This window comes from Daphnia pulicaria, chromosome 7 (genome assembly GCF_021234035.1).
Source record: "Daphnia pulicaria isolate SC F1-1A chromosome 7, SC_F0-13Bv2, whole genome shotgun sequence".
Classification (NCBI taxonomy): Eukaryota; Metazoa; Arthropoda; class Branchiopoda; order Diplostraca; family Daphniidae; genus Daphnia; species Daphnia pulicaria.
In genome coordinates this window covers 2579778-2605022 of record NC_060919.1, presented here as the reverse complement: position 1 = coordinate 2605022, position 25245 = coordinate 2579778, and the positions used below count along the sequence as shown (strand labels likewise).

Here is a 25245-nt window from a genome sequence, read left to right as displayed (position 1 = left end):
ATTTTTCGGTGTGATGTTAGAACAATCAGCCAACTTCAAAGTCATTCTGCTCAGCTTTCTCCCGGTGTTCTGTGAAAAGGTGCAATTAGCTACCGATTTAAAATGAATTTCCATCCTACCTAGTTGGCCTAATAAGGTACACAAGTTAAGAGAAAATAAAGAAAGCTCAGCAAGTAGCAGCTAAATAATAAGGAACGTTCCAAAAACAGGAAAACCTGGTGAACGCTACGCTTATATGAGTTTCTACATAGGTGGCAAGCAATTACGTGCAACATAGTTACTTCATTACGGTTACGGCCTGCCTTGATGCCTGCCTTGAGCCACGATTGGGAAGTTTGGGTACTGGAAAGAAGAAACTTTGTGCTCAGCTCGTCTCACTAGATGAAAAACGAGGGGCTGATTATGATTCTACTTCGAATAACGTTACCATGGGCCTATTTCTATTTGAGAACTTGATTAATTGCTACTTACCAGCAGGAAGCATAACGGTGCACATCATCTTTGGACGTCCTCGAATTTTCCGGGAATTTTCAACCTGTGATTAGTTCAGTGGGTCGTCGTCTGCACGAATTCTTTATTTACACACATCACCACTGTAAAAAAAGTCTAGTCAACGTTGTAAACAGTTCATCATGCAGCTGAAACAGTTAAAAATTCTCGTGAAACAATTACACGCCATTGAAAAAGCGTAGAGACAAACTATACTGCTTCTATCGTCACTAAACTGCCTTATTGTGATGGAAATGTCTGCAGCAATAAGAAGAGGAAGGGTCAGACAAAGGCGTCAAAATGGCGGAAGGTGCTGACGTGTGTGTTCCTTCTTGCAACGGAATGAAAACGGCCACCGCACATGGAGACTTAAGGTAAGGAGATATTTTAATCACCATTTAACTCCGTTTTCCTTCCGATCTCAAACATTTTCACTCTGTGTATAATAAGCCAAGTTGTAGCCAACGTCGGTAAACGTACACTTTCGTTCTCAATTTCTCATCTCATGTGACTGAATCTCGTTGAAAGTGTAAATTTAAGAATAGTAATTCGATCGGCCTGGGTGGAAAAAAGCTTAATTGACTTGCGTTGTGCAGTCCTACAGTAACAAACATCAATTAAAAAAAAACACTTTTGGCTGAGCCGGTTAATCGATTGGCGAAAACGAACACTTTTCCTAAATTATCTCGTCGTCATGGAAACGCAATGGGGTTAACTGGTTAACACACCTTGTTATCGAAGATGGCGCTTAGAAGTTTTCTGCTTAATAAGATACCCTTAATTTTAGTTCAGCCAGCTTCGTGTTATTTTCACACTGACGTGAAAGAGCTTTTATTTTGAAACAATACAATTTATTGCGTCTTCAATTCCAATTTTAAATCAGTTTAGAATATAGGAAGCTGCAGTTCAAATTTGAATTCCCCGATTTATTTTTCAGTAACGACGGAAACGTTGTGTGAGACTGTGAGCATTGAAAAAAGCTGTTCCGTTTCCGTAGAGCATCTTGTTTATTTCAACCCATATCTTTCATATTCTGCGAAGTTCATACCTAGAAATTTTTTTAAATTGTTACCGAAAACCTTTTTGTGAGTCAATAAGGCGTTCCAATTAGAATGAATATCAGGCCCTAGGTCCATGCCTACCCTCGCAAAGTGTTTGATGCATGTTTTGTTGTTGTCGAAACTTATTTGTCTTGGAGAGGGAGGGTGGTGGAGACTCTGGATTCAATAATTTTAACGAATCCTAATTCGGTTTCTCGTGAATGCAGTAGAAGCTGTAGTGTAACACATTAAAATGAATCGTATTCCTCGGTTAGCCATCCAGGCTGTGCCGCAAAATAACATTTAAACATGTCCGCTTCTATACACATTTGCGACCATAAAAAGTCGAGACTTAAAAGGTTATTCGCAAAATTTATTTTCTCAAGTGTGACGGATTTGACGAGGGAAAGAGAAGTGGCCAAACGCAAGAGGTCCAAATGTTCCCACTTTTGTTACCACCATGAACTTGCATGATGACCGCTAGGTTCGCTAGTAGTCGACGCCCCAAACATTTGGCGCTAAGATTATTTTAAAAATATATGTTTAGTTTCCATGTTTAATTAATGAAGTCAATCAATTTCTGTCAAATTAAGCATTCTAGTAATTTTCATTGGTAAATTAAAAAACAAAATATGTACAACAAAAAACGGCAGTTGAAAAAATCTTATCTGTTATGGCATCAGTTTGGTATAGTGGTTATAGCTCTCGATTGTCGTGAGGTAAAAAGTTGGTTCAATAGGTAATTTGGTTTCATCTGCGGCTTTGTTACCGATATTAATATTGGTTAATGAAGTACAGCATAAGTAGTAGTTGTATGTACTGCGTAGCAACTATGAACATGCAACAGTGCAATATTCAAAATATTGCATGCGCGGGACTTAGGAAATCATTCCACAGTAACTACTCTCTATCAGTGCTCTACAAATGCCAATCTTTTTTCAATGTCTATTTCATTTTGAAAGAAATATTTCGAATGTTTTGATTTTCTAATGTTTTTTTAATAATATTTTTATTTGTTTTTATTTTGTTATATCACCTTCAATATTGAAGGTGTCAGTCTTAGTTTCACAGTAAATTCGAAAGTCGCGCGTCATATTATTTTATTAATATGGTTATAGATTTTGAATGAGGTGGGAAACAATCACGAAGAATGATAAGCAATACAAAATTACGAATGCGAATTTTGAGGAATGTTGGAATATTTGGATTCCGAAAGAGGCAATGCATAGAGGTCGATCCCGTGGCTACCTGTTGGCGCTGTGGTACAGGCTAATATGGACGGATCAAATTATGTGTGCATGTCAGATGACATGGTATGAATCGGTTTTCATATTTCTAATTATTAACTAACTATTATAGCATTTTTTTTTTTTTTGTGGCTCTTTGATTATCTGGAAGCACTCATTTTAACTATTTTATTAGGTTCCTAATAGCCACAAGGGTCGTCTAGCTTGGAAATGTACTTCCTTTCACTCTTCTAAATGATTTCAACGTTACCTGCGTCAATCTTATTACATCAAAGAAGAACCTTCCAGCCCCTGGCAACGCATTATAGGCTCATCTTTTTTTGCTGTGTATAATACCTTGGTAACCGAGAAAACCTTTGACATCGGCACAATTTTTGGAGGCTAAATAGAAAATTTTGAAAATGCGCCAGAGAAAAACTTGGTAAGATTATTATCGCTCTCGATACGAAGCCTTATGTAACCTTCGTGAAGGCCAATTCGTTCCAAGTTGAGCAAAAAATGTTACGCTGCCGTTCAGTTTTTGGATGTTTGTGTCCCTGATGCATTGATCCAAGTTCCCATTTCCGTAGCTACTATCGAATATACCCTTCCGACATGTAAAAACCAGTTCAGTATTCACTCGTATAGTTCCTTGAAACTTCAACAACACGCCTGAGAGTATTTCAAAAAAACATATTTAATCAAGTAGAATTTCATCCGTCGAAGAGTCGTTCTTTCCCATTTTGTCTTACATTGGAGTTCGCGCTCGGAAATCTTAATAATACTATAATTAATAATACTTTCCCTTCCACGTCAGAATTTATGCCATCTAATAACGGAAAGTTGTATCATGTCATTTTTCTTGTATTGCTTCATATTGCGAGTGAATAGTCAACATTACGTAGGAGGATCACTGCCGTATATAATCCCTTCGCCACCCACTTACTCCACGACATTTCCATGAAAGTATTATATTATCATTATTTTTAAATCAGGAAAGATTCGAGGAAAATAAAAAAAAAAATAAAAAAATGCACTCAGTCGATCGATTGCTATTCATTTCCATGACAAATTTTGCCCTAAAAGTACATGCGACGAGAATAAAATATTAATAATAGCATCGTTATTGTCATATTGGCCAGAATAAAATTCGGGGAAAGGTCACGCGAAGCAGATACGTACAGCTCAGCATTTTGACCGATGACGTTGAGAGTTCTAGATAGAGACGCTAGCAGAGGATTGATCCCACTGCCACAAGTATTTTTAAAGTCGTCCATGGAGATGTCCCAAACAACAGCCCCACCCAAATTCTTTGACAGGATATACTTTCCTTTGTGTATGACCATATCGACGTCGTCGTATCCGACCCAAATCCTTCCGGACGTCCACAAGGAGTAGGCGATTGGCCCGTTCAAACGGCTTTCACTTCTGACTGCTTTGAAATCCTTGTCGACGCGTACATGTCGACAAATTTCGTAAAAGGCCAATTCTCCTTGGGTGTTAGTCAATGGGCCGGCCGGTCCGGGGCCCGATGCTTTGGCTGGCGGATTGTAAGCGGCCGACGATAACGTCCAGCTCTTACCGAAGAAAGGGATACCCACGTTGAGTTTTGATATGGATACGCCCTTGTTGATCCAATAAGACACAACTGAATCGACGTTATTGCCACCGACTCCGGAAGTCTCCCATTTCCTCGTGTAGAGTGGGGCGTGGTGATCTGCCATGGATTTCGAATTGTCCGTCATGTTGTAGGATTTCAAGTTCACAAAGTCCACTAGCGCTTCAATTTTTGGAAAATCATAGCCTAGTTATGGAAAACAAATTAAAAATCGAATTGGCGAATGTGTAAATAAAATAGGAATAATTTACTTAATTCCGAGATGGATTGATTGGCTGTTACGGCGACACTAAGTAGATATCCGCTCGACTTGAAGGCGTCTTTAAGGGCTGTCAGTACCCGAATGAATTGTTTTGGATCATTGGCAGTAGGCGAAACAAAATCCCACGGCCAAGAAAAGTCCAATCCGTCAAAACCGTAACGGGCAAGAAATTGGGCGGCAGAGTGAGCGAAATTGGCCCTGTTGCTGCCCATCACATTCTCGGTATACTGTGCCGACTGGAAGTCGATCCAGCTTCCAACCGAAAGCATTATTTTCAGTTTGGGGTTCTTGTTTTTCAGATGTACGAATTTCATGACCGTTGGGTCCAGACTTCCGGGTTCTCCTTTACTGACGATCGAGTTGAAAATACCCGAAACGAAGATCAGGTGAGTGCACAGGAAAGGGTCGATGTTTTCGACAGTAAATTGGCCATCACCTGTTCACCAGAGGCTGGTCAGCACGAAATGAATCAGGCAAACAAATTAATATGTTGGCTTCTTTACCTTTACGTAAACTAGCTCCAGAATTGAAATAACAAACTAAACGTGGATTTGCTGAAACGGGACCGATATTACTCAACACCAAAGATGCAGTAGCAATCACCAACAATGTCGGCCATTGTCCCATGTCGAGGATTTGTTATTCTTGCCGTTGAATTGCGAGAAATTCTGCGACACTATAATCAATTATAAGTGTCAGACAGCAATCAGTAGCTCTGCAATCCTTTGCGTGATTGCTACAGTGAACAGAAAAGAAAAGTGTGCGCAATGAACATTTTGGGTGTACTAATTTACAAATATTGTTGCTTATCTCATTCATAGTTCAGGATATTGCTCAGGATGTTGCGGCGAAACGTTTGATAGTGGCAATAAGAAAAAGTATGTGTCTAAGCTATACTTATAATAATTCAAGTCATGTGCAATAGGGAGAAAATAGAGCGCGGAAAATATGGATTTCAACGAGGATAATTTGTTATGGAATGAACTGCATTGTTATTAGCTGTTTAAGACTTCCTTCTCTCTTTTGTATTTAAAAAAAACCTATGACACGTTTCTTCTCTTGATTGAAAATCTTGAGGAGGAGGAGTGAGAAAACCCGAGAAAACCTCTGCTGGAGTGAGAAGCTAGGCTCCGGATCTCTGTGTAGCTTGGAGGGAAACGCCTGGTGTAGAAGATGAACTTTCCACTCCAGTGTAGCTGAGAGGTGTTGTGGTTAAAGAAAAAAATTTAGAATAATAGTGGGAAAGAAGAGATGAATCTAATATAGTCTATAAACAGTACTTCTTAGTCGTTTGATTGAAATAAGGTAGCAAGAACAGGTGACTAAAAGAAACCGTTTGCAAAAAGAAAGAAGGTAGTGTGTCAACTATATTAGAAAAAGTTTTTGTTTTCGATCCAAACGGCAGCATCAACGTCGGATCAACGTCTGGATGTAGCGAATCTGAATTGAGCTACTACCACCTTCAATTTTGGATTTGGTATTATTTCTTATTTTATTTGACTTGTTCCGGTATTGTACAGACATTAGTTACATCGTTACACCTAATTTAATTGTCATAGCATATGCATTCGCAAGTGGTATTTATACCGTTCAGGGTGTTGTAGATGGCCGTTGTAATGGGATTGAATCCAAGACCACAAGTATCGCGAAAGTCGTCGTAGCTAATGTCCGAAAGGAAGGCTCCACCCAATCCTTCCGATAGAATAAACTGGGATTTGACAATTGCCATGACCGGATCGTCGTAACCAACCCACGTCTTCGGATCAGTTGGAGACACGGCGTAGGGACCGATCTTTCCAGTGGGATCTGAGAATACTTTCCAACCGTTGTTGCGAACAGCGGAACAAATTTCATAGAAAGACATTGTATTATTGACGCCCATTATATCTCCAGGCGGACCAACACCCACAGCTGAAATTGGTGGAACAAAGCTATTCGACGACGATTGCGAACGGCCTAGGGTCCAACTGAGTCCAAAAAGCGGTATACCCAGATTGATTTTGGACGCTAATAAACCTAAATTTGTCCAATAGGTAACGGAATATTCGGCATTAAGATTTTCATTCTCCATCTCAAAATGACGTTTGCGAAGGGGAGAATGGTGATCGGCTACTGGGGCTACTGTCGGATCCCGAGAAGGAACGTGATAGGAATACGTTTTCAGATTAATGAAATCTACATTTTCGTTTAATCCTGACACGTCAAATTCTAAAAAAAAAAAAATTATAAATTAACAAAAATAACTTAATTAATTTGCGAGTAATTTTTTATTTTTAAATTATTTGAATTACTTTCGCCGTCGGATGCCGAATAGACTGACGGATCCGCCAGAAGAGGTAGACTCAGTATGTATCCTTTTGGAGTGAAAGCTTTTCTTAGTGCGACGAGCAATCGCACGAAGCTCGTCTTAATGACCGCATTAGTTAATAATTCTACATAATCTATATCTAAATCCAAGCCATCTAATTCGTGAAGTTGGAGGAAATCCATGGCTGAGCTGACGAATGGGACAATGTTGGACTCGTTTGCAGTTAGTTGCTCATAATAACCATTTTCAATGCCGTCATTCGCAAACCCTACTGAAATCATCACCCCCAATTGAGGGTTTTGGGTTTTAAGGGCTACAGATTTCTTGTAGCCTTTTTTGTCAATGTCGGCAGCGTGATCACCAATAGAAATGTTTAAGCTTGATTTATCGATGTTAGCAAATTGATACAACAAATGGGTGCACAGTTTCGGATCGATGTTATCAACGGTGTAGTGTCCAGCACCACCAGATGCTAAATTCAGTAAATTGGTCATAGAAATTTTTTGTAATGCATTTTTGAATTGAACATTTTGTCTTTTTACTTGTGCGATACACTGCCCAATTAGGAAACAAGCAAACAATTCGTTTTCCATGGAGTATAATAGGCAGTGAAGAAAGTAGTTGTAGCAGTGTTACTATTTTGATTAAACTATTAATCAACAGCTTCATACTATGGTCTTCTGCAATGAGGGTGGGGAGGATGTCCTGAAAGTGATATTTTCGTTTCTTTAACAACACAATTAACGTGCGTTTTAGAGATTGAATGGTTACCTACAGATTTTTAATTTGACAGACAGCCGAAATACGAGTGCACTGATGGAAGAATATTTTTCGATTACTGAAATTGTTCCTTCCTATACGGTAGGGCCTACTACTATTTTGGCTCTCGATTCCTTCCTACCGACCCACTTCTTTGCTTTTAAAAGAATATCCTAATTATTGTGTTTAGGTGATATCCAAACGCCACATCCCGGTTGCCTTTCCCGTTGATGATTATTTTCTTATCTTGAGAAAAAAGAAAAACATATTGTCGGTGGCTTAACATCATTATCCAAGCCATTGGTATCACGCGAGAGTTAATTTTAAAAATTCTGAATATTTCAATCGATTTCAATGGAAGTTCCGTGCTGCAAAAATATCATGTAGAGCTTTCAGACTAAATGGTAAGTACTATTTTCTTTAATCAAATTGGATAGTTTATTAAATAATTATCATTTACATGCAGACATTTTGGTTGTCTCAATTAATTGCAATTTAGTAGTTTGACTGAACTGCGGGGGTTTTATAGACTGGAGTGGCGGTGTAAACCGGGGCCATTTTGGCCGGTGCAGAGTATGTGGGAGCGGAGTATGTTGGCTTGGTGTAGGTCGGAGTAGAAGGCTTGTAAGCTGGGGCGGAGTAGGTGGTAGCTTTGTAGTTGTTTGCGACGTATGCGGGGTACTTGGCTTCACCGGTGTACTTGACGTCGGCGACATATCCGTAGCTGTCGGCCTTGTAGGTGACAATTTGGGTGCGGCCGTCGGGAAGGACGACACGGTATGATCCGGTTACGACATTGCCGTCGCTCTTCTCAGAGTGTCCGTAGTCGTTGTAGTAATCATTGACGGCCCAGCTGAAGTCGTAAGGTTGGGGAGTCTTCAAATAATATTTATTTCGAAAGTTAATTTCCATGTTTCTTTAATTAATTTATGAAATGAGACTCACCTCGTATTTGGCTTCATATGTAGATTTGTATGCCGGAGCTTCGTACTTGGGAGCGTATTCGGCTGACCTGTAAGAATCGGCGGCAGCGACAGCGAAAAGGGCGGCAAGGATGAAGAACTAATAAAATATGGAAAATTTGACGCCATGTACAAGGTAATGTGTTTTAGGAAAAAAACATTATAAAAATATCTCCTACTTTCATTTTGGAGTAGTAGTATACTTGCTGAAAACAGTTGGTAAACTGATAATTTCAGTCCAGTCTGTTCACGTTTTTATACGAAATTCGAGAGTACATTCCGACTGATACGTTTAAATACGTATGGCAATTTGCCAAAGTCATGCATTCAGCGAAAGTGATTGGTAGAGGTTATGCAAATAGTAAGGGGTCAAGGTAAACGAAAATTGAAATACATCCCACCCGTCAGCTCGTGTGAAGAGAAAACTTAGATGAATATTGGACAAGCAGTAACAGATTAGTACCCAATTTGGATCATAACTCGAGTTTGGAAAGAAACCTTTGCTCGACTTTTAGAGGAATTTGGATTTGATTAATGACCTATTAAAACTGTAACGACATTATTAACGTTCTCTTTTATCCCCGTTTAGAAAGCCTTGCGGGAATTTCCCCACTTTTTGTTTGGGCGATTGTTGTCTCTTATTCGTCGCAAACTATATGCTACCACGAAATGAATCAAATCGATTCATGTAGATCTTGCAACGTTCAATTATATCACTGCCAGTCAAAGTAAAATAATTTGAATAAATTTGAGTTATATACCAAGTGTCGTAGGCAATCCGCATTGGCTAATCGTACGAATCTCAGAAATTAACCGAAAATAACTTCGGAACATGGGCCAACCAACGGAATTATAGGTCTTCAACTCTCCATAACGTCCTTTTTCATCAGCACAGACAGGGAAATAAGTTTAAAAGTGAATTTGAAACGAGTCGATGTATTTTTGTACTTTTATAGCGTATATTGTGCCTTTCTAATTAACTTCATAACTTCATGCATACGTATTTCTTCGATCTGTTTGCATTGAGTTCCCTTAAACCTCTTCCCTTAATCAGGGTACTGTTGTAAATAACTTTTAAAATTATAAACAAAATTGTTTTAAAACATTTAAAGAATGTAAGCGGTAAGCCCTAGAGCATGCCTAGAGGAAAATTTATTCTCAATTACTTTGAATTATTGCAAGTAGAATTTGAAAAAAGGTGACATTTTTTGAAAAATATTTGACATTTTTGACGGACATGTTATTAGGTGGCGCGGAGATCATTAATTGGCAACATTGGGTCTCTCTCACGACTCTCAGCATAGCCTACTTTATTATAGGAAGCCCAACGGTTTGGGCTTTTTTTGGAAGCCAATTTGGGTTCCCTTCCTCTTATTTGGCTCCGCCCTAAGTGGACCCACGGGAGCCAATTTATCGTCTAGTGGCGATATTTGAAAACACGGATTTGTTTACGTTTCTATCGTTATGATTGTTAAATGGCTACGAAGGGCCATTCACTAAACAATAATGTCCACCGTTCCATGTAACATTGTCATGAAATCCCTCACGGCAACATATTAATGGTGCGTTCATAAATTACAGGGTTCCCCCCAAACCATAGGCCTAACATTCGAAATTTCGGAGGGCGTGTCATTATTTCGCTCACCAGATGGCCCCCCTGGGTCCACTTGGAAGATGCGAAATCGGAGGAAAGGTGAGCAAAGTAGGCTTCACTTTTCCAACACGCGAGAGATATCCTTCCTTTGGGCTTCCTATAATAAAGTAGGCTATGCTCTCAGTTACGTAGATTTCACGGAAGTTCGGCTGTAGAATTTTTGTTGGCTAGTCTGAGTAATTTCCATATTCCAATTTCTAAACTTCGTATACTCAGTGGACTCTAACAATAGTATTCAACGATGTAATCGTGAGTGTAATAGTATTAGAAAAAAGTCTATATGTAAAGTTCTTGTTTTTTCTCGATTGCCTTAAAGTTCCCAACAGGTTCTCATTGTTTTATCTGCTTGTGCTGCCTGTCTCTCACATGTGGTTATAACAAAGCAGTCAAGTGAAGGAAATGTTTTAACCATTACAGGATTCCCAAATTACATTTGTGCAAGAAGCAGTCCAGGAACTATAGGTGCACTCTAGGTCCTCCAAACTTCTAGTACAAGAAGCAGTCGTGCTGGATTTCAAATTTTCGCTACGAGTGCTATGAGAAATGCTGACTCAAATACAACAACAAGGTAATGTCTGGATCTCAAAAGTTACAATGTGATTGTTGAAATTGATTTTGTTCGTGGAGCACACAAGAAAGAGAAATCTAGCATCCAGCATGCATCAGCTACACCAACCCTAATTGCTGAAGCTGGACTGCTGTACATTTTGTTTCACCCAAAGAGTAATTTAGTAATAGTAAATTTCCAATCTCATACGGACCAACACTGCTGTAGTTCTTCACCTGGCAACAAAGTGTCACTGAAGTAAAAAGGTAGAGAGAAGATGTCGATTGTCGACGTGAGTGACTATAACCATGCTATAATAACTGCGGGACTGTTGACAGGTAACCCAGTTTTTGCCCATATGTTCCAGCATTCGAGAAAATTGGAGACTAATCACTTGTGCTTAAGTTTTCAATGCCTGCTTTGCTCGATCACTACCTGGTGTAAAACAAAATAACAGATCCTCAGTTACCTCAGCACTTGGTTTATGTTACAGTTAACCGAAGCTGAACGAAACTTTTGTTTGCTGCGTGTACGTAATTTGCTTTAACGGTGTCATTAATTTCTTCTTGCTCTTATAGGATTTCCATAAGCATGTCGAAGTCGATGACCACGAGAGCACTTCACGCTCAAGGTCACCACATTAAATTGTGTTTCCATATTCTGAATGCAGTTCTTGTCCGTCGGTGTCGTGTTTCCGTGGACCAAGTAATCGAATTTTTTTACTTTTTGGGTAGATGTAGTTGTATAGATTTCTATCTGCGTATTGAACTTATGGTGATCCAATCCATCCCGAGCTGTTCCGGCCATTGAATTTCCGCAAGACGAAAGAATTCAAAGCTCTTCTAAAACAGAACCGAGAATCCAGGAATATTTTATCGCTTCCCATAATTAAAATATTTATGGTCGTACTTTGATCGAATTGAATTTTTTATTAAATTATAAGTTTAGATACAGATATTTCGATTGTTTGAATCAACATTCAATTTAGTACTGCGGCTGGACTGCGGGGGCTTTGTAGACCGGAGTGGCGGTGTAAGCCGGGGCCGGGGCAGGGGCAGAGTATGTGGGAGCGGTGACGGTGTAGGTGGGACTCTTTTTGACCGAGGCAGTGTATGTGGGAGCGGTGTAAGCAGGAGCGGAGTAGGTGGGAGCAGTGGGCTTGTAAGCAGGAGCGGAGTAGGTGGTAGCTTTGTAGTTGTTTGCGACGTATTCGGGGTACTTGGCTTCACCGGTGTACTTGACGTCGGCGACATATCCGTAGCTGTCGGCCTTGTAGCTGACAATTTGGGTGCGGCCGTCGGGAAGGACGACACGGTATGATCCAGTTACGACATTGCCGTCGCTCTTCTCAGAGTGTCCGTAGTCGTTGTAGTAATCATTGACGGCCCAGCTGAAGTCGTAAGGTTGGGGAGTCTTCAATAATATTTATTTGCTAAAGTTAATTTCCATGTTTCTTTAATTCATTATTGAAATGAGACTAACCTCGTATTTGGCTTCATATGTAGATTTGTATGCCGGAGCTTCGTACTTGGGAGCGTATTCGGCTGACCTGTAAGAATCGGCGGCAGCGACAGCGAAAAGGGTGGCAAGGATGAAGAACTAATAAAATATGGAAAATTTGACGCCATGTACAAGGTAATGTGTTTTAGGAAAAAAAACATTATAAAAATATCTCCTACTTTCATTTTGGAGTAGTAGTATACTTGCTGAATACAGTTGGTAAACTGATAATTTTAGTCTGATCCGTTCACGTTTTTATACGAAATTGGAAATGGGAGAGTAGATAACAACTAATGACATTGAAATATGGCTATTCGCCAGAGCCATGTATACAGAGAAAGTAACTGATGGAAGTTATGCAAAGAATATACAATCAAGGTATAAGAAAACAGAATTGTACTCCACCCATCTGCTCATATGAAGGAACAAGTTAGATTTACATGGGACAACCAATAGCAGCTTAGCACTCGATTCGGAAATAATAGCGTGCGTACATAGACAAATATCAAGAAATCGTTGTTCGACTTTTTAGACTGGGAATTAGGAGTTGATTAGTGACCCATTAAACTGTAAAGATATTATTCGCGTTCTCTTTTTTCTTTTACTCTCTTTTTTTCCCGAAAAACTTACGGGAATTTCCCCTTTCTTTTTTTTCATGTTATGTTTTTATTAATCAAACCACATTGATGTCTCTTAATCTCATCATAAGCTATGCTACGTCGAAACGAATACAAATCGAGCTAACGTCTTAAGGTCTTATTCACGTTAAAATAGAATTAGAGATGCAGTTAAGACAATTGGAGCAAGATTTTTTTTTTAAACATATGAACAAATTTCAAAACATTCAAAATAAATAGGCCGGTCCTTGAAATAATTAGCCTTTATAAAAAACTAAAACACAAAGGGATTAACTTTTGTATTTTAACTCTGAAGTCGAATCCTCTCTTTCGCTTCCAAATATTTGTATTTTAGTGTTATTGGTCACGGGAAACGTGGAATATTTAAACTCGTCTGCTATTTACATACCTGTCTGAGTGTCTGTACGTGCCACAGGTCCTTGATTAACTAAATGAAATCTTATTGTTTTTTTTCATTCACGCTCATCTGATAGTTAACAGTGTCTTCAGTGAAGTTGATTATCAACAGGATTTTCTTACGAGCATTAAATGATTATTTACTGACGTTTATATGTCTTTAATTGTCGAATTGCACAACCTTAATTCATCTCCCGTGCTTAAACTCCCAAAGGTTTCAAGATCCCCAGGTAAAAAATTTTCGAGTGGCTCATGAAATTGAAAGTGTCTCAATCAATCTCAGGATTTAGGTAAGTTTTTTTAAGAGACAAATAATGAAATAAATGCCACTTTAAGGTAATTTAAGGTTTCTACTAAAACATCATGTCAGTAATGATTTTCATTGTGAAGTTCAATAACTTCAGTTAGTCTGTGAGTGGACTTAAGGCAAAGTCTGTTTCCCTTTGCATTTCATTAGAAGCTCAAAATGCCTATAGATAGCCAAGAATGATTGTAAGATAAGTGTGTCCATACCTTTCTAACGCCTTCCTTTTTAATCAAGTGCAAGACCCAATTCCATTTTTACGTCATAAAGTCATGACGTATAGATTAAATTAAACTACGCGTGACGCGTCGCCTTGATCACGCAAGACTCACAATTTGACATTTGAGCATGACAAGGCAAGAAATACTGAATAAATAAACTTCCCTGACCTCTATTAAATTAGAATAGTTGATCACTAGACCCGCTCTTATTTTCCCGTGAAATCTCTGTAGCAACTCGCACATCACTTTGGATATTCTTCACTTGCCATTTTATTTCCATTTCGAATGTCAACTTGGTAACTGTGAATTGTTACTTACAATTTGTAAGTTTATGTAGTTGCACGCCACATCGATGCGCATCAGTTCCTCTGTCGAAACCTTTTATTAAGTCTATTTTGTTTGTTCAATTTGTTATCGTTAACTTTATTTCGCTAGGGTGAAGAAGCAGAAAATGGCTAATAAATTGATGACATGACTGAGAAGAAATGTTATACTAGAGTTAATATGAATCCAGTATACTCTTTAAATGTATATAGTATAAAACTGCAAGCTCACTCATTAATACTCAGATTAAAGGATTTGAAGTTTTATCGACCTGATAACCGAACGTCACGTACACGGAAAGGATCCATCGAACCGCTATATATAGCTGCTCATCTGAACGGTGCGATATAGAACACCACACCCATTCTCTTGATCGATTTCTTCATAGGTACCCAAGAATGAGCCTAACCTCTGCTTCATTTTTCTTAGTTGCCATTTCAATTGCCGTCTGCTTGGCCGGACTTAACGTAAGCCAAAATCGTTTGTCTGATGTCGATCCTCGTTCAGCTCGGATCCTGTTGAGCAACAACTTTGAGAGTGGATCCGCCGATCCTTGGTACGACAATTCGCCGTCCAGCGTCCACTGGATTGTCGAAGATTTCTATTATCCTGCTGAAGTCAGCAATCCGCCTCCCGCTCCTTTGTCAGGTACCAAATACCTGCGAGCTACCCGCAACTCCCAATTGTCTGCCGGCCTTCTCATATTGCGCTCAGAGGCATTCACGGCCTTGCCCGGTGACACGATAACGTTCGAATTTTGGATTCGCTCCAGATTCGACAGTGGCAACGTTTTGGAGGTAAAACATCTTGTGATTGAAAAATTGGTGATCTCTAATATAAAACTAATTTCTTTTTGCAGCTTGTGATTGCTGCTGGTGACGTTGAAACGACATTGCTTACATTGACGAGTTATTCAACAGCATCGAATTTCAACTGGCGCCCAGCCTCTACCTCTCTCCGCGTGTCGGAACCAACCGATGTGACGGTAAGACACTAACGTCCTTTGCAAGCCTAGATTCATTTTTCTTAATGTCATTGGGTTTATTACCTTATCTGTTTAGTTGATTTTTTATGGGTACTGTGGATCAAACAACGAAGATGCTATCGCCATCGATGACATTGTGCTTGAAACTCACGACATCTCTACAACTGAGATGATGACAACTACTACTACACCGACCACTACTACACCGACTACTACTACACCGACAACTACTACACCAACTACTATTACACCGACCACTACTACACCGACTACTACTACACCGACCACTACTACACCGACTACTACAACACCGACCACTACTACCCCAACTACTACTACGTCCTCATCGCCAATTCGACGGACAGTGGTATTCATCTACAAGACGACGCAAAATGAGCAAAACATGTTCATTCGAGGTGGAATCGATGACAAAGTTGTTCGTCCTGTCTGCATGGATGACCAAGATGCAGGGTCCTCAAATTGCTCCGTTTCTATTCAAGTATGTGATCACAAAGAACAGTGATAGACATTGTTTTTATGTAATTATTTTATATCAAGTACCATTCTTTCTTTGTTTTTAGGTAAATTCTTTAGGTTTTGGCGCACCCTGGGAATCATACGATGCCTGGAGAATCGGCGATACCAAACTTGACTGGTTCGGAGCTCAGGCAGGACAAGGAACCTACATGGGTAGTTCCGCTTTCGGTACGCCTTTGGCCTGGACTACAAGTAATTCTATTTTACCGGAATATCAAGAACTGAACAAGTAACACAAATCTATCACAAATATCATACTCACGTTTTCCCCATGTGTGTATAATTTGTAATGCTGTGCGTGTTACCTACTTTTTCCTAGATGGGGAGATCACTATCATATGGTGGATTTTGACATGGATTGCTCAGAGACCGTAAACGGCTGGTTTGATGTCGAAATCGTGTAAACGGATGAAGTTGATTGTCGCCATTCTGTTTGTTTCTCATTGCCGATCGATGCATAATTGAAGTTAATTTCACATCTTTATTGTTAAAATTATCTACAGCATCCGGATGGGAAACTGACATTATTCAATCACCATGCACTGGGACAGGAGCTCATGGCCTTCCACCTTATTCTGGCACCAAAAATCACATGGCCCGTTGCGGTTACGTCAATAAATTCAGTTTTGGCAGTGGTGATTGCGAAATCAATGCATTTTAATTTAGTGTATCATTAGCATTATAGTATTGCCTGCTGTTCTTCCATTTTGTGTGCGACTTTATCTTTGGTAAGCGGATAGATATTAAACATAATTTGGTTTTAGTTTGGTCCATCACTCAATAAATCCAATTTCGTTCCAGTTTGATTTTGTTGATTGGAGTAGTTTATATAGTCACTCTAGTGAATTATAGTACGTTTTCTTAATACTTATTGTTTCATTGGGGTGAAAAATCGGACGCAGTCCACATTACACTGTTTCAAAATCATGGAAATGTTTTATTTCATGCAGTTCACTAACTTCACTGGATTGCAAAAAAAAACAAAACAATACACGGCAATAGATTTGTTTTTGCTGTTGCCAATGGCTCATCTGTTAATGGTCATATTGTCACGAAATTTGTTTCTTGATAAGCTGCTGTGCTTTATTTTGCACTGGCTTTAACATGCGAGATTCGTTTGTTTCTTGTTCTAATTTTAATTCTCTAATACACGCTGTGAGACTTGCTAGATCTCAGATGACGTTGAGCTATCTGAGTAAGTATCCAGCCGTTTCGTCCAGTTGTTCGTGGATGCAAAGGAGGTTGGCTGTCACTCAGTGGAAAAAGTAATGTCCACTAGATGGCGCGAGAGTCTTCGTTATTAGAGACGAAATTCCGCCAATTTGTTTGCGAGACACTGACCGAAAATGTATCGTCTGTATTAGCCATAACAGTGTACTTTTTTTACCCGATAGTTTTCTTCATATAGATGGCAAGTTACGGAAATTAAATAACTGTACAAAACAATTTAAATCTAATAGAATAGTACCTTGTTTTAATTTAATTTCCAATTTCAGTAACATAGTACGCGAATTGAGAATAAAATACAAATAAATCTATTTTGCTGCACGATTATAATATACCATAAAATTATACCAAAGGTAAAGAATGCAAGTGATCATTGAGACTATGACTGCGCAAGTCAAACGTCGTCATGTCTACATATAAAGCTTCACATGTGAGTATATCCGCTTCAGTTCTCCATAAAGCACAGTCCTAGTCCTAGAGTCAATCCTAGAGCCTTAGCTCAATCTTTTCGTAGTCAAATGAATGAATCGGTAGGAAATTTGACGTCCCTACTAGCAAGTTTAGACATCCCAATAGGAGTGGGACGAAGGCCTATGACTTTAAGTACTCAAACTTTTCGCATCGTTGTTATTTTGATTAGTACCTTGATAAATGTATTTACTGCGCTAGTGATTGGATTTTCACGGCAATTGCACTATCCGCGCCACTTGCATTGGATAGCGATTGCGGTGGTTAATCAGTTTTGCTTGATCATAGCAGTTGTACAAATAGTGGCCCACTTGGACCCTACCCAAAACAGAGTGGCATGCCAGATTTACGTTTTCAATGCAGGAGTGTTTTACACAATTATTTTATCTTTCCTCGCCCTTGCGGCCCTTGATCGCTACTTGGCCGTCGCTCGTTACGAGTGGTACAAGGAGAAAGTGACAAATCGAGGAACAATTTACCTTTTATCCTTCGTGTTCATCGTGACGTACATGGTGATAACGAGTCCATTTTGGACCGGATATAAAAATATCAAAAATTGCACAATTAACCTCCATCACGTGCATGCTTACTTGATCTACGATCTACTTCTGGGCATTCTCTGCATCACATTGCACACTATGATATTCATCCGTACACGAAAAATCATCAAAAGACAACCACCGAACTTTCTCGAAACATCAGCAATTGCACTTCAATTTCATCCAGCTGTTTCAATCAATGTTACTACAGGTAACTATGAAGTCATAAGAAGTTTCTGGTTCGGGTAAATTAGAACAATTGTGTATTAATTTAGAGATTACTCTAAAAAGTTTTTGAGTAAATTATTGAACATTTTTTTTCGTTTTTTTTTTTTAAACAAGATTTTCCTGTGGTCGATGAACCTCGTCAAGGGGAAAATCCGATTGAAAATTGGACTAATGCAACAGGCAATGGTGATGCTCTTCAACACCTTGAATCTCAACTGGACGACACGCTCTGTTTTCCCTGGTTTACCAGCCGCCCAAAGCTCAATCGACTTGAAATTCGCGCCGCTTTAAGCATGTCTGTCAATATGTTACCTTTCTGGATTTGTACTTTTCCCGTTACTTTGTTTGGCATCGCTATTTACTGGTGTTTTCGTCTCCAAATTAATTGCCCTTTTATTATTGTTGCCAACCAATATCTCGTCGACTGGTTTACCGTCCACACCATTTACAATCCATTGATGTACATGTTTACTAGCAAAGAATTCAAACGTGCCCTGATTCATTTAAAGGACAAAATAAAATTGCTCGTTAGCCACGCATAATTAGGCTACATTTAACGTAAAATAAAAGTACATAAAAATTATTTATGCATTGGTATTGATTTTCCCAAAATGCCACGTCTGCTGTTTATTGTCTCAAATTTTCTATAGTTTCATTAAAATTGTACTTGGAGTATATACTAGTTGTATCTAAGAAAGAAAGAAAAACCCTGCATAGCATACACAATGGTATTCAACTATCCAACGTTACACAATAATGACACATTTCTCCAACGGGTTATTCAGTCGACGGCTCAAAATTCGGTAATTATCCTTACTTAATAGTCCAATTCTGTATATCTCACTTGAATCGGAATTTCTGCATCTCATGGCCTTGCGGGAATTAAATTCTAGACAAGATCGGGATGCTGCCAATGATGTTAACAGGGCATAAATATGTACAAGTCTCGGAAGTCGGAACAGGTGGGAAGGGCAGAAGCAAATAATCATATAATCTTCCTGGCGACATATTGCCCCAGGCAACTACATTTTAAATGGCATAAGAGCACGAAGAGTACAACATATTTAGCGCAATATATTTGCGCAATATTACTGAACCTTTCGACAATGGGTGATCATCTCCCACCAACAAACAGCAGTAGAGTTGCTGCGCCAAGTGCATACCCCGTTTAATAAAATGCAAGAACGACTTGATTCACAAACAAACAAAAAACAAAACAGAATAAAGTAAATCAATAATAACCATTAAAACAAACTGTTAAGGAATAACGTTGCTGTAAGCCTGTAATATATAGAATTTTGCTATTGAAAAACGCGTATAAAAACTTTAAAAAAAAAAAAAAATGAAAATCTGCATTCGAAAAAAGGCAATTCCCAACTTTTCGGTGAATAATAATCCTAAGGATATATCAAAGTAATTTTTTGCCCTCTCAAGAACCCAATCCCTCCGAACCCATCGTCATGAAAATCTCGGCAGTGGCCTAGAGTGGCACGGAATCTCCTGGGGATCAAAATCAATTTTGCAAGGTTACTAATAGTCGTATTTTCATCTCAGCATCTTACACGATTAAAGTTTCACATTAAATCCGATTAAAATTATATGTATAGTCGCTCAAAATAATGTTGCCGCTTGACATTTCCGGGTATTCATGTAAGGCCTAATTGCCTCTAGATCCAGACTCCAGAGGACTATAGTTTGGTGTCTCCTCGAAAACAGCGAGTGACACTGGAAATTCACTTCCTCTGAGACGGCACTTCGAGTAAGTAAAAGAAATACAGGAGGACTGGGTTCTTTCCTATACATCAAATCTGTTCAAGCTGGCCTTTTGGGAGCTGGTTGCCCAACCGAAGGCTCACAGCAGTATACTCACAGAGAGATAAATGAATTACTGAAGCCAACCAACAATTCAACTAAATGAAAACTTAACGACTGAGCCATAGCAAACGAATGCGATTCCGTTTATTAATGGGTGGACAAACTGGACGAGCAAGGCATGAAACTACAGCTGAAAATGTTAACAAGAAACAAAAAAAAAAGTGAACAGCTCCAGTTCTTTTGTAAAATTTACAGCAGAAAATTTGTAAATTATAGTGAAAATGCGCATTTTCCCTGCTATGACAGTGCGAGTTAATTTTCAAGTTTGCAAACTTCAATTACGAGTTCCTATATGGCTATGCTGACTGTAAGGTGATAAAAGCTTTTTCCGGCATTAATAATAAACTTAATATTCGACTTGCTGTTTACTAAGTCTCGTCTCAATCTTCTATACATTTATTCGCGTACTGCAGTAGAAAGGAAAGCATGTTAATCGATTCAAACATGTTTTCCTTTGCTTTATAACTATTCTAATTTCGTGTTTCCCAATGGTAAAAACCATTAGACGGTCGCGTGAAAATAAAAATTCCTCCTGACATAATAGCTATTATAAAATAAAGTAATCAATAATCGTCGCCCTCGTTACATCACACTGTGTATCATGTAATCGTGACACTGTTGTCATGTGTTTGTTATGTTTCTGTCTCGCCACACGCAAGACGTGGAATGTGAGGTCGTATAGGAAGCTGCAACGGATCGATAGAACGGGCCCGTCGGTTCCAATGAACCAAAAGAATTGTTTTTACTAGCATCGTCTAAAAATCAACACGTAGACTCTGAATAACGTGGAATAACGAGGTTCCCGTGTGATCCTACCATTTCAACTGCCAAAGCTAACACAAGGCGGTGCACGGGGTGCTGCAAAGGTATAAGGAGCCAAATAAATCTGCATCATTAAATTAAAAAAAAAAAAAAAAAAAAAATGCTGTTAGACGTTAAAAAGGAAAGTTAAAATGTTGTTTTCAATGACATCACAATTATAGAACTTTTGCGGCTCTCCAAGTGATCAGAGGGCCGGTTAGGCCAAGAAGACCAGCAGGCAGTTGGAGAACAACGTTGAGCAGCTGAAAGGTGGTGGTGGTGATGAGTTTAACTTTAACTCAAAGTAGTCTATACACTGGAACGATACTTTACATCTATTTTTAAAAAGTTCAATATAGCCTAATCGAAACTTGTTGTTAATACCAGCCGGAGCGGGCGTTTTCAAGCTGCTTTTCGTTTGCTGTTGACTCATCCAGCCTCTGCTGCACATATCCGTGGTGCACATCATAAGCGCTTTCTTCCACGAAACCATAGGCTGCCTCACACGAGGTTTGTCTATCCACAATTCCACACATTCGGTATAGCGACAATTACAAGGAAAAGCCGTTTCCTGCTCTCAACTATGCCATGCCGCATTGATTTTGTCGTAAACGTCAATTTTTCTCTGAAATCATTCGCCGTGAACTATCGCTGAAACTCTTTTCTCACAAGTGGCATACTACTGGTTTGCCTCCATTACGGGATGATGAAGACAAAAGCTTATATTCCACTTCTACTAAAACACTAAAACAGATGCTTTGGTAGGCCTATATACGGAAGAGACAAACGAGAAAGCGATTATTATTTTACCGTATGCGAGTGGTGGGAGTCACAATGGAAAGAGCAAAGTCTACGATAAGTTATAATAGTTTTATACAATACAATTTTTTAGAAGTTTTGTTGAAGTTCGTTCATTGTTTGTTTAATAGGTAGTTCATTAAATGACGACTTACTTGGTAGCAGAACTGCATGATATCACGATGTCGTTGAACAAGTTCCATTAACATGAACAGATTGAAGCGTCGTCTTCTGCAACTGCAATAACTTTTAACACAACCTCGTCCTAGACGTCCATCAAACATGACAGGACAGCAGTGGTAGCACCAGTTAAAAAGTACAATCACCACTTTAATGTTGAATTCAGTTTTACAAAATAAAAACAAAAAGTCAAAAACAACCACTCAACTCAAGTCAACCACTCAAGTCCACGAGACAAACTTTGTTTGTGTGCTGTCTTTACCAACTACCATCACTAAACTGCCTTCTCGGCTTCTCGCACCTTCTGCTGAAACGTCTGCACTCTGGAGCAAGTGAGAGGAAGTGTAAGAAAAAGAAATTGAAAATGGCGGAAGGTGTGTTGGCGTGCTGACTGCTGTTTTCCCTCGGCATTGACGATTACAAATAATACATTTTGCATCACGAAAACGGCCATGCGTGCAGATCATATAAGGTAGGAAAGTATTGATTCAGCCATAGTGCTATTTTTTGAGATTATCTTAATTATTTACTGCTTTGTTTTCTTACATTCTAATATTCGCATACATCAGTTTCGAAATGAAAGTTACAGTTCAAATTTGAATATCCTATAGTTTTTTCTTTTCAGTAATGACGATTAATTTTTCCAGCTTTTCTGTAGTTAGAAATCAATTCGCGTTGCGTTTAGTTGTTTTGCCAAACCGTTATAAAACTCTGGTGCCAAGCTGTACATATTTTTCCGACAGGATGATTTGATTTCACTCGGATTTCATGAGTCGACCTAAAAATAAGATGGGATGTGTAAGTTGCATTCCATACACCAAAACTCATCAAACGATAGCTGACTCCAACCCAATTAATTCTATATCGACTCGACACCATCTAGAGATCTAACGTCTTACACTCTTACCGCAGCGCAGAACCAGATCCTCCTATTAGACTGCTATTGGAACATATCGCAGCATATAAGCTTCGTATTTGCCCTTGGTTCGAATTCGCTTTTTAGTGTAGGCGGTGTTCATTCACATCTCCACCACCGCCGACAATCACATGATGGGGGTTGCAATCTCTTGGGTTACACAATACGGGCATTTACCCATTTATTGACATCGTCAAATGTACCGGATATTAGAGCATTACGTAGGGTAGCATATACGCTATATATATACTTTGGTGAATGAGACATCTGTGAAGTGCGTAACTTCCTCCCAGGAACGCCCAGGAACTCGGAAACTTTTTTTTAATGTTACGATAAAAATACTTCAAATTGATTCTCGACCCTCCAGAAATTTTATCGTATTAGACCTTCCAAGCCAGGGAAATTCAACCAGAATTTACAATTTCCCAATGTTCTGCATCTCTAATGGAAACCAGCATTTTTTTTTTTTTTTTTTTTTTTATTGAAAGGCCTACTCAGTTTTGAGTGTTGCCTTAGCTCAGACCATACAGTTACAGTGCTCATGTGTCGCCATGCTAAACATATAAAATTATTACAAAGCTATACAATCAGTTTACAACTATACGGGAGCAGAATAAAACAGCACGTTAGTACAGAGGTTTTGAAGTCATAAAAGAAGGAGCAAGAAATCATTTAAGAGATATCGTATAGGTTTTGCGCATTGACGAGTGACAGGGAGAAGGTAAGATGGAAACCAGCATATATCATTATTATATGGGATGTAGGCCTAATAATCCTCTCTTTAATCCACATTTCCTTGAAGCTTATTCTTCCGGTTGAAAAGTTTTGTTTTATTAAAGATGAACGCAGTTCGCTCCGTTCGACAAACCGTTCGACAAACTTCCAGCCATAAGCCGGAAGGAAATCCAAGAGTTGAATACTTGAGAGAGACGAAGTAGAATTGAAATCGTCTGTCCGTGTGTATTGTGTAATAATGGGAATAGGTATGTATGCGTATACCTACAAAGTGCAGTCACAGTATATAGTCAGGGCTTGTTACTTCCGTTCAGGGAACTTGACGATCCCTTCGCACGCGCACCGAACGATCCCTTTCGCTTTTTGAAGAGAGTGGACTGGGATCCGCACCGGAATAGCTACATTGTCACATCTGAGTAAATCACGAAACGTGAGAGATGGGGAAACAACGTGCCGTGCATGCGGAAAGATACAAAGATTGGGACGGAATAGGACTGTGGCTATGTACGCTCATGATTGCGTCGTCTCTCGTTTTTACGTTATTTTTTGTTAAATTTTCCCATTTTTCATCGACCCAGCAATCAGTCGCAAAAAAAAAAAAAAAAAAAAAACTTATTTAACCGTGTCGTGCTCGTCATTTAATTCCGTTAGTTACGAATGACTTCGGGAGGCACTATGCCTACAGATCGCATCCATTATACCGTATACGACAGTTGATGTCATATAAAGGGCTGGTTTATTTCTTTAATGTGTAGGCCTATATCATCGTTAGTTTGGTTCTTTTTTTTGGTTTCTTACATTGTTGCTCCGTTGTCCTTATTTTTATTTTGATCAACTCTTCCTTCTTATAGAGAGTAACGCTCACCTCATCATGGCAGTGTCGGTTGTTTTGTGGTCATGTCTCATGTGAGTGTGTGCTCGCTGCGTTTTATTATTTTATTTCAGGACGTGAACATTTTATTTGCAACTTTGAATTCTTTCGCAAGTGTTTGGTTGTTGCATAGAGTTAGATCCATCTATACATCAGCAGATCAACAGTGTCGCACGTCACACTTTGCGTTTTATATAGTACAGAGAATACCGAGAGTTTCAGTTTCAAGGATCGATACGCGACATTACGCCGGTATATGATGCCGGTTATGATGAAAAAAAAAATCAAACAAACCTGTTGTTCTTAATTGAATTGATCTGAGAAGGATAAGATAATACCGTACAGATATTTACATGCAAAAAAAGACAATGTAGCTATTCTTAAGAAAATTAAAATAACTGCTCCCCTCTCCACCACAAGAGCGCTATTAAATTTAATATTTTAACAAATACAAAATCTCTCAATAAAAAATAAATAAATAAACCTTGCGAGACAGCTGGTTGAGCTCTCTGCAAAAATGTTGCACAACATTGATTCAAATTCAATACGATTATTGGGGATGTTCAATACAGTCGCTATAAATCATGTCGGCACTAGATATTTTCTAGCTGTTTCATTAATTCGCTTAACATCAGCTAAATAAGGGACTTGTCATCTTATTCTTAATAGCGAGGACGACAGCACTGGGAATTTTCCTCGAAGCATATTATTAAAAATATTTCGAACTTCTGAGCATTATGAAGCTAGAAATTAGTGACAACTAGGCGAGTAATTGATGTCTTATTTCATTATTCCCTTATATACAAAGTCAACATCATTAAATGTTTTAAAAGATCA

At 38.9% G+C, this 25245-nt stretch overlaps 7 protein-coding genes across 9 annotated transcripts in view; 3 read left to right on the top strand and 4 right to left on the bottom strand.

Moving 5' to 3' along the window:
- LOC124349621 (LIM homeobox transcription factor 1-alpha-like) overlaps nt 1-25245 on the top strand; it is a 947038-nt gene that overhangs the window by 240767 nt on the left and 681026 nt on the right. The window lies entirely within an intron of this gene.
- Nucleotides 3774-5400, bottom strand: LOC124349721 (chitinase-3-like protein 2). Its single transcript, XM_046800527.1, has 3 exons — nt 5139-5400; nt 4625-5071; nt 3774-4559 (listed from the first exon to the last, which is right to left on the bottom strand). Exons 1-3 carry the CDS (start codon nt 5260-5262, stop codon nt 3835-3837), a joined length of 1296 nt encoding a protein of 431 aa, XP_046656483.1. The 5' UTR covers nt 5263-5400; the 3' UTR covers nt 3774-3834.
- LOC124349731 (probable chitinase 10) lies at nt 6117-7831 on the bottom strand. 2 transcript variants are annotated; one of them, XM_046800542.1, is made up of 4 exons: nt 7715-7831; nt 7486-7648; nt 6927-7415; nt 6117-6843 (listed from the first exon to the last, which is right to left on the bottom strand). In XM_046800542.1, the coding sequence occupies exons 2-4, from the start codon at nt 7610-7612 to the stop codon at nt 6182-6184; spliced, it is 1278 nt and encodes a 425-aa protein (XP_046656498.1). In that variant the 5' UTR covers nt 7613-7648; nt 7715-7831; the 3' UTR covers nt 6117-6181. The 2 variants fall into 2 exon arrangements, with proteins under 2 accessions (XP_046656498.1, XP_046656499.1); XM_046800543.1 differs by having other exon boundaries at nt 7486-7623.
- LOC124350085 (cuticle protein 7-like) lies at nt 8122-8919 on the bottom strand. Its single transcript, XM_046801097.1, has 3 exons — nt 8844-8919; nt 8648-8764; nt 8122-8578 (listed from the first exon to the last, which is right to left on the bottom strand). Exons 1-3 carry the CDS (start codon nt 8847-8849, stop codon nt 8198-8200), a joined length of 504 nt encoding a protein of 167 aa, XP_046657053.1. The 5' UTR covers nt 8850-8919; the 3' UTR covers nt 8122-8197.
- LOC124350049 (cuticle protein 7-like) lies at nt 11772-12651 on the bottom strand. Of its 2 annotated transcripts, XM_046801052.1 has the most exons (4): nt 12545-12650; nt 12348-12464; nt 11980-12278; nt 11772-11928 (listed from the first exon to the last, which is right to left on the bottom strand). In XM_046801052.1, exons 1-4 carry the CDS (start codon nt 12548-12550, stop codon nt 11850-11852), a joined length of 501 nt encoding a protein of 166 aa, XP_046657008.1. In that variant the 5' UTR covers nt 12551-12650; the 3' UTR covers nt 11772-11849. The 2 variants fall into 2 exon arrangements, with proteins under 2 accessions (XP_046657008.1, XP_046657007.1); XM_046801051.1 differs by having other exon boundaries at nt 11772-12278; nt 12545-12651.
- On the top strand, nt 12971-16938 carry LOC124349688. Its single transcript, XM_046800480.1, has 6 exons — nt 12971-14588; nt 14678-15045; nt 15108-15233; nt 15310-15732; nt 15815-15999; nt 16090-16938. Exons 1-6 carry the CDS (start codon nt 14396-14398, stop codon nt 16172-16174), a joined length of 1380 nt encoding a protein of 459 aa, XP_046656436.1. The 5' UTR covers nt 12971-14395; the 3' UTR covers nt 16175-16938.
- Nucleotides 17516-18774, top strand: LOC124348478 (5-hydroxytryptamine receptor 2B-like). The gene is made up of 2 exons (XM_046798702.1): nt 17516-18215; nt 18347-18774. Exons 1-2 carry the CDS (start codon nt 17516-17518, stop codon nt 18772-18774), a joined length of 1128 nt encoding a protein of 375 aa, XP_046654658.1.